At 49.2% G+C, this 12134-nt stretch overlaps 1 protein-coding gene across 2 annotated transcripts in view; it reads right to left on the bottom strand.

Annotated features, from left to right (window-relative positions):
• USP7 (ubiquitin specific peptidase 7) overlaps nucleotides 1-12134 on the bottom strand; it is a 1528604-nt gene that overhangs the window by 92359 nt on the left and 1424111 nt on the right. For both annotated transcript variants that reach the window (XM_086941365.1, XM_086941366.1), the window contains exon 27: nucleotides 7150-7249. In XM_086941365.1, the coding sequence (XP_086797491.1) occupies nucleotides 7150-7249 (100 nt within the window). The remainder of the gene's footprint in view (nucleotides 1-7149; nucleotides 7250-12134) is intronic.

A 12134-nucleotide genomic window follows, 5' to 3' on the forward strand; every position in this document is an offset into this window, starting at 1 on the left:
AAGCGCTGAAGCAACACTGAGGGCAGGGAAGGGCTGAAACAAAACGGAGGGCAGGGAAGGGCTATTTTGTATTTTATTGTAAATATGCGGACACAGAGGGATGGAGCTAGCCTTGCGCGAAGATGGCTGCGCTCTAGGCAAGCTCCTTTGGCTGCCACCTAATGAACAGCAATATGCTGCGGTAAACAAAATAATTAGAATTTAGAGAAGCTGACCTGTGCTTCGTAGGGGATTGAGCACACAAAATAGGCTTGCCACCGTACATGTGAAGCAGGCGTTGTCCCGCGGCCTAGATGGAAGCGGCAAGGACCGCCCTGCAGAGGATGTGGGAGGCCGCTGGCTGTGAGCTGCTCCTGTGCAGGCGGGCACTCTGTGGAGCCGGTCAGCGCCTGTGACGCTGTGCTCTGCAGCTGGAGGACGGGCGGCACCGAGGGAGCTGCGACCGGCCTGTGGGAATGACTGGCAGGATCAGTGTGCCTGCAGCCCGGTAGATGAGCATGGCTCGCGGCGGTGTTACGCGGAAGGAAGTTAGACGGCGTTAGACGGAAGGAAGAGAGGGGAGGGGGAGGAGAAATGCGACACGGCGGGAAGGGGAGGGGGCGGAGCGGGTAAACAAAGACGGACGTGCACGCGCACGCGCTTTTAAGGTCAATGCGCATGCGCATAAGCTCAATGCGCATGCGCATTGACCTTAAAAGTCACGGGCACTGCAAGGAATCGCCACGATTCCTTGCAGTGTGGATAAAGAGTGGATAAGTCGCAATACTCTCGCTTGCTCGATGCGCATGCGCATCGACAGGCGAGACCTAAAAAACTCACAAGCCTTTGAAGTGGCGCCTGTTAGGACAACATGAGAGGCAGCCGGAAGCAGGAATGACAAGCCTTGAGACAGGTTTTGAGATGACGACCACCATTACAGGGCTCCGACCATCTGAGGATGCACTTTTATGTGGTCGTCGAATGACCCTATGCATTGGACACACTGCTTCGAGAGCGCCTCCTGTAGAGGTCTCATTCGTAGTCGACAGTGAGGAATCAGGAGGATACACAATAACATCATCCCCAGGAGGGATTTGAAGAGGCGGACTGTCAAGACTTTCTTCGAGGCTACTATAGCAGCTAGTGCAAGGAGCTTGTTCATCCTCTCTCTGGAAGGGAAAGCGTTTGCTGACCTTGTGTCCCGGGTTGCACCTAGGAAACTGATGCACTGACAAGGTTGTAGGACCGATTTTTTCTGACTGAGGGTGAGACCCAAGCAATCGCAAAGCTTTAAACACGCATTGGGAGACCTGGACTCGTCTTCTAAGGATGGAGCCTTGACCTGCCAGCCATTTAGATACGGAAAGACTTGGTGATGGCACTGTCTGAAATATGCCGCCACCGGGGAACGACATTTCGTGAATATGCGCGGTGCAGACTTGAGCCCGAAAGGCAGAAAACTAAACCGCAAGTGTCTGCCCACTACTGCAAATCGCAAGTACTTTTTATGATTCCTGCGAAATGGGATATGGAAGTAAGCGACCTGTAGGACTAGGGACGCTATAAAAATCCTGCTCTTCCAGTAGTTGCAAGACCTCCAGGGATTACCATGCGAAACGACTGCTTCTTTAGGAATTTGTTGAGGACCCTGAAGTCCAAGATTGGTCTCCACTTCTTGTCTTTTTTCTGGATCAAAAAGAAGCGGGAATAAAACCCTTTTCCCTTCTGAGGTGGAGGTACTCTCTCTATTGCTCCTTTCCACAGCATAATCGAGATCTCTCGTAGAAGCAGCCCTATATTTTCGCTGTCCTTTACCTTGAAAGGACGACTTCCCAAAAGGGGATTGCTTGTTTTGCTGTTGTTGGCGCTGTGGTATTGCGGTCTACTCTGGCCTGAAGAGCAGGAAGACTTGTATTGATAATTTCCTCTGTAGGAAGACCGTCCTCTTCCTCCATTTCCACTAAAGGACTGGTTCTTATACTGAAGAGTGCCCAAAGTTCTCGCAGTGTCTGCTTCGTTAATTGTTTGTGCCAAATAGCAACTGGATATCATATGGCATGTCCAAAATCTTTGTTTGCACCTCAGGACGGAAAGAGCCATCCTTGGAGCCGCAGACTGCTGCTCCAGCCAACTGGTGGAACCTTGTGATAGCGATATCCATCGCGCAGTCTATAGTTTCTGACGCCGATGCTTCCCCATCTAGCAGAATCCTCTTTGGATGAATCTGGCAATTCCGACAGGTATGGGGCTATGTGTGCCCACAATTGTCTATGATAGCGTCCCAAGAGCGCTAGGGCGTTTGCAGCCTTTACCATCATTGCCGACATTGAGGAAAACCTGTTCCCAATGTTGTCCACTCTATTTCCCCCTTATCAGGAGGAAGCGACAAAGGGGCCAAAGGATTCCTGGAGTTCTTCTGGGCCACCTGTGTCACTACGGAGTCTGGCTTAGGATATCCTGTTAAACACGCCGATGCTGTATCTGGCGCCCTATACCCTTTCTGACTAGAGGTAATCGATAATCGGTATTGACGTTAATGCCTTCTTGAGAGGTTCTTTGAAGTCATACAAGAAGCAGTCCTGTTCTTGAGAGGCCAATGAGATCTTAAAACGTTGAGCAGCCTTCTCTACCACCTTATAAGAGATTCCAGAATTATCGGAATTTCCCTCGTCGACGAGCCCGTCGACGAGATCGCAGTCATAGACTATGCTGTCGTAGACGAGAAGTCATAGACGAGGCCGTCGTAGACGACGCCATAGACGATCAATCCTACACAAGGCCGTCGATTCCGTCATAGAGGAGCCATCGTAGATGAGGCCGTCGTAGACAAGGCCATCTTAGACTAGGCCATCATAGACGAGGCCATCATAGGCGAGGCCATCATAGGCGAGGCCATTCTAGACTAGGGCATCGTTGACGCCGTAGACAGGCCGTCGTAGACGAGCAGTCATAGACGAGGCCGTCGATGGCGATGCCGTCGTAGACGAGCCATCGAAGACGAGCCATCGAAGACAAGCCCTCGTAGACTAGGCCATCGTAGACGCCGTAGAGAGGCCATTGTAGACCAGCCATCTTAGAGGAGGCCATCGTAGATGATGCCGTCGTAGACGAGCAGTCATAGACGAGAGCGTCAACGCTCTTGTCGACGCTCTCGACGACGCAGTCGTCGACGCTCTAGTCGTCAACGCTGTCGTAGACGAGCCATCGTAGACGAGCCATCGTAGATGAGGCCATCGTAGATGAGGCCATCGTTGCCGCCCTAGACAGGCCGTCGTAGACGAGTAGTCATAGACTAGGCCGTCGTCGACGAACCGTCGTAGACGTACCATCGTAGACGAGCCATCGTAGACGAGCTATTGTAGATGAGCCGCCGTAGACGAGACCATCGTAGACGAGGCCATCGTAGACGAAGAGGCTGTAATAGGCAATGATGATGGTTTTTTTCGTCGACGATCCTGTTGACGAGGTTGGCTTCTTAGTCTTTACCTCAGAAGGTATAGAAGACGTGTTTCTGAAGGGTCCTATGACCAGAGGAGGTGATTTTGACGGCTCAGAAGTAGTCTTTTTTACATGATTTTTCTCAAAAACCAAGTCCTTTACTCTCCTTTTCCACAGAGTGAGGAGATTTTGAAGGACTGTGCCCAGAAGACCCATGAGTGGTCTTTTTGAGGGCCTTCTCAGGACGGTCCCCTGAGGAATGAGTTGGAGGAGATTCTCTTCTCTTTTGAGGTCTCCTAGACGTTAAGGACAACGCCTCATCACGGTCACTGGAGAAAATAAAAAACCTCCTTTCTGGTCTTAGTGACTCAAAAACCTACTTGAGAAAGTGTGACAGACCTTGGTCTTTGGCCTGCGGTATAGACAGTAAATGCAGTCGGTGTGAGGATCACAGCAGAGCAACCTCTTCCTTACCAGACCTTCTTTAAAGAATGTATTTGAAGATAATCCATAGTAGAAAAGAATCCTTGACAACAAAGTCATTTAATGAAGTACATTTAATGAAGTGAAAACACACAGAATTTGAGCAGAGCTCAGAGGAGACTCCCTTAGCACAACGTGCGGTAGAACATTTGAGGGACTGAGGCTCCTGCCAGGAAGGTTCTAGAGGGAGGTGATAGCTGGTTGGCTCTTCTCTAGAGTTTGGTCCTTTTTACAAAAGGACATGGATATGTTACTAAGGTGAGGCCTTCAGGCCTACTATTCTCTAGGTAGGTCTATAGGACATTACTTTTCTATGTACCGGAGACTCCATTCTCGACGACGGGGAATGATTCAGGCACGTGAATCTATGAAAGACACCCATAATACTGGATAATAAGGAGACTCCACTAAGACACAAGCCGCCTCAGGGGATCGCTACTGCTTGACCTTGTCACGACACCACCCCGCCTTGTCTGTTGCAGTACCACATGGCGGTGGTGGTGTCCGTGAACACCTGCACTGCACTCCCTCGGACAGACGGGAGGAATGCCTTCAGTGCTAGACGAATCGCCCGGAGCTCCAAAAGGTTGATATGGAGTCGGGACTCCGCCGGAGACCAGAGGCCTCTGATCTCCGCCTCTCCCATGTGGCCCCTAGAGGGACGCGTCCGTCAGAACTACGTGCTCCAGTTGGGGAAGGGAGAGGGATCTGCCGTTGACCCCTTGGGCAAGGGTCGCTCCCCCTTGGGGGCATATTCGAGGACTTGGGGGGGGATAGAATTTCTTAATATTTGATATAATGCCCAAATATAGGATGGTGCATGGGAGTGGCCCCTTGGGCAAGGGTCACTCCCTTTGGGGGTCATGTTAGCCAGCCCACAATGTTTTTTGTCTTGGGGAGCGACCCCTTTTGGCAAGGGTCGCTCCCCTTTTGGGGGCAAATGGAAAGGCTTTGTCTGCCTCCCTGGGGGGGGGGGGGGGGGGGGGGGGGGGAGGCAGAATTTGTGTGGTTTTTTTTTTTAAAAGGGCTAAATAGACCAATGTGCTTGGAAGTGGCCCCTTGGGCAAGGGTCACTCCCATTGGGACCCATTTCAGCAAGCCAACAATTTTATTTTTATTTTGGGGAGCAACCCCTTAGGTAAGGGTTGCTCCCCTTTTGAGGGGGCATTATTTTTGCTTTGTCACCTCCCCTGGGGAGGGAGGGGGGCAGATTTAAATTTTAAAAAATTAAAAAATGTATTTGGCCCACTGGGCCAATTGAATAAATGTAGTGGGGAATGGCCCCTTGGGCAAGAGTCACTCCCCTTTGGGGGCCTTTTTAGTATTTCCATGATGTAGGGGTTTGGCAAGAGTCGCCCTTTTGGCTTTGTCTGTCCCCTGGGGGTGGGGGCAGATTGAATTGTTCATCAATCTTCATGCTTCAGCTCACTCCACCACCCTAGTTCAGACATGGCCATATGCAAATTAGCCTGACCCTGTGCCTCATGGGAACAGTCCAGCCCGAAATGCCAAGCCATATCTTCCCTGCCCTGGAAACAACCATCCTGGGACCATTTTCTGGCTAATCAGCCGCCATTAGCCAGGCTACCTTGAGTCCAGTGGCAAAGGCAGCAAGGATCCCACGTCTGGGCATACCCTGCCAACTTAGGGCAAAGAAAGCACACAGGCTTAGACTGATTTGCATATGGTCATGTCTGAACTGGGGTGGTGGAGCGGGCTAAACAATTATGATGGATTAAACCAAGATCAGTTGACGGGGTGAGTGTTAGATTTGCTCAAGCGCTCTGGCCATCATCCCCTTTGGTATCACCTTGAGGGGCAGTTTTTTTTTGTGTGATTCCACTAGGCCACCAGGGTTTCTTTTTATGTTAGGGAGCCGCCCCTTGGACATGCGTCGCTTCCCTTTATAGGAAGATAATTGTGGTCATTTCTGCCCTCTTTGAGTGGCAAAGTAGCAATTTGTGTTTAGTCCCATCTGCCCACTAGACCCCAGAGTTTTGTTAATATTTGTTTTGGGGGTGGCCTCAAGAACAAGGGTTGCTCTCCTTTCACGGGGTGAATTTTCAATTTGTACTGTTAGGTCCACCTACCCCTTAGCTTGGCAGGTGGACTGGTGCATTATTTGCTTATGTGATAGTAATGTTTTTTTCTCCTTTTAAATCTAGAGTAGAGCTTTTGATTTCTGTTTGTTTCAACAGTGGTTGTTTTGCAGTTTTGCGTAGTTGCTTTTTTTGGTAAGAACAACTTTTTTGTTGTATGTACTCCAAATGAGTAACTTGGCCATGCCCCAACAAACTAATTTTAGTATGAAAGTAAGACAACAAGTAAAGAGGACTTTAAGTTTGATGTTAACTTGTCATGCTCGCCAGTGATTCAAACAGTTGTCAAATGTCAGGCTGCTTTAATCTTCTTACTGGGGGATTGGCGTTTACTTTTCTTTCCCAGACTGCAAATTGAGAGGAGTTTTTAAAGTGAATTATATGACAATTTAGGAAGCTGTATTTTCCAATACACAACAAAATGTAATTACCTGTAAATTAATTATATTCATCCAATAGTTAAGAAAGCAAAAATCAAGCACTTGTTCATTTTTAATTCTGAAGTGTGATCTTCAGAGGATCAAAACAAATCTATCATGTGCATGCTTTATAGGTTTATCTGAATGTCGGTATAAGTTTAGTAGCCATTTCAATTGAAAGTATGCGGTCTGTAAAGGACAATGTGCTACCACACAATGCTTTAATTACATTGACATATCGCTCAGAATCACGTACATTAAAGATAAGTGGGTCAAGAAATTCTGTTTTAAAAAGTGAATTGAGCTTCTAGAAGTTTTGGGAACCACTGCTGTATAGAATAACACTAGCTCTAGGGCTCAATGTTAACTGGATTATCAGATGTCTTGCGGAACACAGACACTAACTGGTCATTGTTAAGAGAAAGTGTAAGATTAATCTCAAGAGAAACATTTAGTTCTGCCACTTAATAATGTGTCCATGGATATCAGTCAGACAGACAGATAACACCATCACGCTACCCCTACAGAAAAAAGAGACCAACATTTGAGCCACATTGGTACATGCTTAGCATGACTGGGCCACATATTTGGCACTTTACAACTTAATTTTATGAAGAGCAATGCAAGCATCTAAGAAAATAATACTCACAAAAACCAAATTGCAATGCATGTCAAAAAATTACTTGGCCAAAAAATAATAATATTAAAACAATATAAATATATATACTTGCCTCTATTCGAAATGTTCGACTTGTTGCAGGTGATAAACATTCTAAAAGCTCATCTTCCTGATGGACTCCTATAATTTTGTAGCTTACAATTTCTAGCAACCTTGGGAATGAAAAGATGTAAACGTGTAGCTAATGAATGCTCATGTTTCTTTGACAAGTACAACACTTCACATTTACTGGAGACTTATTAATGACATAGGTTTTGATATAATAGCAATAAGAACTTTATTTGAAAACGGTGTGTCCGCTGTAATAAGTTCCAATCTAAGATTTGCAGTTTCTCTATGTTTTTACAGAATACAATTTTCTTCTTTTTAAAACCAAATGAAACCGGACACTTACATTCTCCCCATCAGCCTAGCCAATGTCTAATAAGGTATACCTTAATCTAGGGAATCCGGTGCAAAATGCATGCTTCTTTTTCTGTATTCATGTTGAAAAATAAGTCTGGTGAATCTTTTATTTATATTGGAGACAAGTTGCACAAGTTACTTACCTTCTGTAACAATATATCTGTAAGAAGCAGTAGTTAGTATTAGATTACTTACCTTAGAATATCCCCAGGCTTCAGGATGGGTTCGGAAAGTTTTTGTCAGCAGTACCCTTGCGGGTCGGTAGGCGTCTTCTGCGGATCCGCGTCCGTCGTCGTGATCGCCGGAATGACGACTGAGTACTAGACTCTGCCCTTGCGCGCTGACGTCAGTTCTGTACATAGCTTTCTGCGCCAGGAACGCAGAGCCATGATAGAAACAGACACTGGTGCCATAAAACTAGGGCCCTCAAAGTGATGTCCTTAACCCTAGATATCGGTTCGCAGAATGGGGAGGATGGGTGGGGCGGTAAGGAATGTAACACTAACTACTGTTTCTTACAGATATATCGTTAATGAAGGTAAGTAACTTGTGCATCTGAAAGAAACAGGTTAGTGTTAGATTCCTTACCTTAGAATCGATACCCCAGCAATACCCACCTCGGTGGTGGGTCTGCGAACCAAGATCACACCAGAAAGTCCTGAAGAACGGAACAGCCGAAAAAGCCATCTCTCCGGACTTGGCTGTCCAGGCAGTAGTGCTTAGCAAACGTGTGCAGTAAGGGCCACGTAGCTGCCTGACAGATGTCCTGCAAGGGGACTCCCCGACCCAGGGCAGTGGAAGCCGCAGGGCCAGAGTGGAATTGGCCCTCAGCCTAACAGGAGGCTCCTTTTTCGCCAAGGAGTAGCAAACCTTGAGGCACAAAATGACCGACCGAGAGGTGGTCCGTGTGAGAAAGTGCCATCTTTCTTGCCTTGGTATGCCCCCACTTTTTTCTGAACTGCTGATGTACTTTGACTGAGTGTGCACTGGGTCCCTGCCAATCAGGTACCCAGGGCCCGTGTTCCTTCCCTACAAAGAAAAGCTATGCTGAAACAAAATACCCAATTGGCATCTCTGGCCCCTGTCAGCCCCTAGTAAATGGTACCCCAGGTACCCAGGGCATGGTGACCAGAGAAGACCCCTGAGGGCTGCAGCACTTATTGTGCCACCCTCAGGGGCCCTGTACCCTGGCTCCCACACACTGCCTTTGCAGGCTGAGTGCCTAAGTACAAAACTAAAGCAGGAGTCGAAATGGCACATCCCTTTGTGCCATGCCCCCAGAACCCACTGCCCTGGCATACTTCAGTCACCCCTCTAGCTGGGTGCCCTATGCCAGAGGTGAGAGCCCAGGTGCATGAGCCCTGTGCCCCTACAGTACCCAGGGCCATTCCCGGGCACTGTAAGTGCAGTGTTGCCATTTAAAAGTATATGGTACTGGGAGGTTGTCATTCACGAACTCCACAGCACCATAATGGCGCCATTGACGACTGACCAGTTTGGTACCAAACTTCTCAGCACATTAAACCCGCACTGATGCCAGTGTGGGATTTAATGTAAAATGAATAGGAGGGCATCTTAGAGATGCCCTCCAAAAACCCAAAGCACAAGTTACTACTTGTGTAACGATATATCTATAAGAGACATTAGTTAGTGATAGATTCCTTACCTTAGAATATCCCCAGGCGTCAGACTGGATCCGGAAACTTTTGCATAGCAGTACCCTTGCGCGTCGGTAGGCGTCGTCTGCGGCTCCGCGTCCGTCGTCGGCGCCGTGATGATGTTGGAGTACTTAGACGCCGCCTCCCATGCGGACGTCAGTTCTTAGACACTGCTTTTTCGCGCCAGAAAAACGCAGAGCTATGCCAATAACCAACACTGGTGCCTTGAAACTAGGGCCCTGAAAGGGGATGACCTTAACCCTAGATATTGGTTCGCAGAACGGGGAGGATGGGTGGGTCGGTAAGGAATCTATCACTAACTAATGTCTCTTACAGATATATCGTTACACAGGTAGTAACTTGTGCATCTGAAAGAGACACGTTAGTGATAGATTCCTTACCTTAGAATAGATACCCCAGCAATACCAACCCCGGCCCGGTGGTGGGTCTGCGAACCAATAATCACACCAGAAAGTCCTGGAGGACGGAACGGCCAAAGAAGCCATCCCTCCGGACTTGACTGTCCAGGCAATAGTGTCTTGCAAACGTGTGCAGCGAGAACCACGTAGCCGCCTGGCAAATGTCCTGCAAGGGCACACCTCGGCCCAAGGCAGTTGTAGTCGCTGTGGCTCGAGTGGAATGAGCCCTCAGCCCAACAGGGGGTTCCTTCTTTGCCAAGGAGTAACACGCCTGGATACACAAGATGATCCACCGCAAGATGGTCCGCTTGTGCACCGCTTTCCCCTTCTTAGCGCCCACGTAACCAACAAAGAGTTGGTCATCCACCCGGAATTAGCGTGTGCGGTCCACATAGAACGAGAGCGCACGTTTTGGGTCCAGACGGTGGAGCCTCTCTTCCTCTCTCGAGGGATGCGGAGGCGGAAAGAAGGTGGGCAAGGTGATGGATCGCCCAATGTGGAAGGCCGTGACTACCTTGGGTAGGAAAGAGGGCCTTGTTTGCAACACAAACTTGTCCAGATGGACTGAAAGGAAAGGAGGTTTACAGGATAGAGCCTGGAGCTCACTCACTCTCCTGGCCGAGGTGATGGCTACCAGGAAGGCAGACTTCAAAGTGAGAAGGCGAAGAGGACAGTTGTGAAGTGGCTCAAAGGGAGCGCACATCAGAAAGGTAAGAACCAAGTTCAAGTCCCACTGAGGCATCACAAAGGGAACAGGAGGGAACGTATGTGTAATGCCTTTCAGGAATCGATTAACGATAGGGAACTTGAACAAAGAAGGTTGATCAGGCAGCCTCAAAAAGGCTGAGAGAGCAGAAAGGTAGCCCTTGATAGTGCCCAGAGCGGAGCCCCGCTGGGCAAGAGAAAGAAGAAAGAGAAGAACCTCAGAAAAAGTGGCATTCAGGGCATCCACAACCTTTGCTGTGCACCATGCCATAAATCTGTTCAACCTGCAAGCATATACCGACTTTGTGGAGGGACGCCTGGCTGCCAGAATGATGTTACAGACTTCAGGAGGCAAGTCAAATGGCCTCAACTGTCGCCGCTCAATCTCAAAGCATGGAGTTTGAGACTGGACAGGTTCGGGTGGAGGACCGTCCCCTGCTGCTGCGAAAGAAGGTCCTCCTGAAGAGGCAGACGAACCGGGGGATCGACTTACATACTGAGTAGCTCGGGATACCAGTACCTTTGTGCCCAGTCCGGAGCCACAAGGATGACATGCGCCCGGTTGCGCCTGATCTTCTTCAGCACTCTGGGCAGAAGTGGTATAGGCGGAAAGAACAAGTTACTTACCTTCGGTAACGATATATCTGTAAGAAACATTAGTGTTAGATTCCTTACCTTAGAATAACCCCAGGCGTCAGTCTGGATCCGGAAACTTTTGCGTAGCAGTACCCCTGCGCGTCGGTAGGCGTCGTCTGCAGGCGTCCCCTGCGGCTCCGCGTCCGTCGTTGGCGTCGTGATGACGTCGCTGGAGTATATAGACGCCGCCTCCGCGCGCTGACGTCAGTTCTTTGCACACAGCATTTCCGCGCCAGGAGACGCAGAGCCATGAGAGAACCAACACTGGTGCCATGTAAAACTAGGGCCCTGAAAGGGATGACCTTAACCCTAGGTATCAGTTCGCAGAACGGGGAGGATGGGTGGGTTCGGTAAGGAATCTAACACTAACTAATGTTTCTTACAGATATATCGTTACCGAAGGTAAGTAACTTGTTCATCTGAAAGAAACACGTTAGTGTTAGATTCCTTACCTTAGAATAGATACCCCAGCAATACCAACCCCGGTGGTGGGTCTGCGAACCAATACAAAACTACACCAGAAAGTCCTGGAGGACAGAACGGCCAAAGAAGCCATCCCTCCGGACTTGACTGTCCAGGCAGTAGTGCCTCGCAAAGGTGTGCAGCGAGGCCCACGTAGCCGCTTGGCAAATGTCCTGCAAGGGGACTCCCCGGCCCAGGGCAGTCGTAGCCGCCGTGGCCCGAGTGGAATGGGCCCTCAGCCCAACAGGAGGCTCCTTCCGAGCCAAAGAGTAGCACGCTTTGATGCAGAGGACGACCCATCGAGAGATGGTTCGTTTACAAACCGCCCGTCCCTTCTTCGCACCCACGTAGCCAACAAACAGTTGGTCATCCACCCGGAACTGGCGCGTGCGATCCATGTAGAATGAAAGCGCACGTTTTGGGTCCAGACGGTGGAGCCGCTCTTCATCCTTGGAAGGATGCGGAGGCGGGAAGAAGGAAGGGAGGGTGATGGACTGCCCGATGTGAAAGGCCGAAACAACCTTGGGCAGGAAAGAAGGTCTAGTCCTCAGAACCACCTTATCAGGATGAATGGACAGGAAAGGAGGTTGGACAGAAAGAGCCTGGAGCTCACTCACTCTCCTGGCAGAGGTGATGGCAACCAGGAAAGCCGTCTTCAAAGTCAGGAGACGGAGAGGACAAGAATGAAGGGGCTCAAAGGGAGCACACATCAGAAAGGTTAGAACCAGGTTCAAATCCCACTGGGGCATCAC

Source organism: Lissotriton vulgaris, chromosome 10 (assembly GCF_964263255.1).
Source record: "Lissotriton vulgaris chromosome 10, aLisVul1.2, whole genome shotgun sequence".
Lineage (NCBI taxonomy): Eukaryota > Metazoa > Chordata > Amphibia > Caudata > Salamandridae > Lissotriton > Lissotriton vulgaris.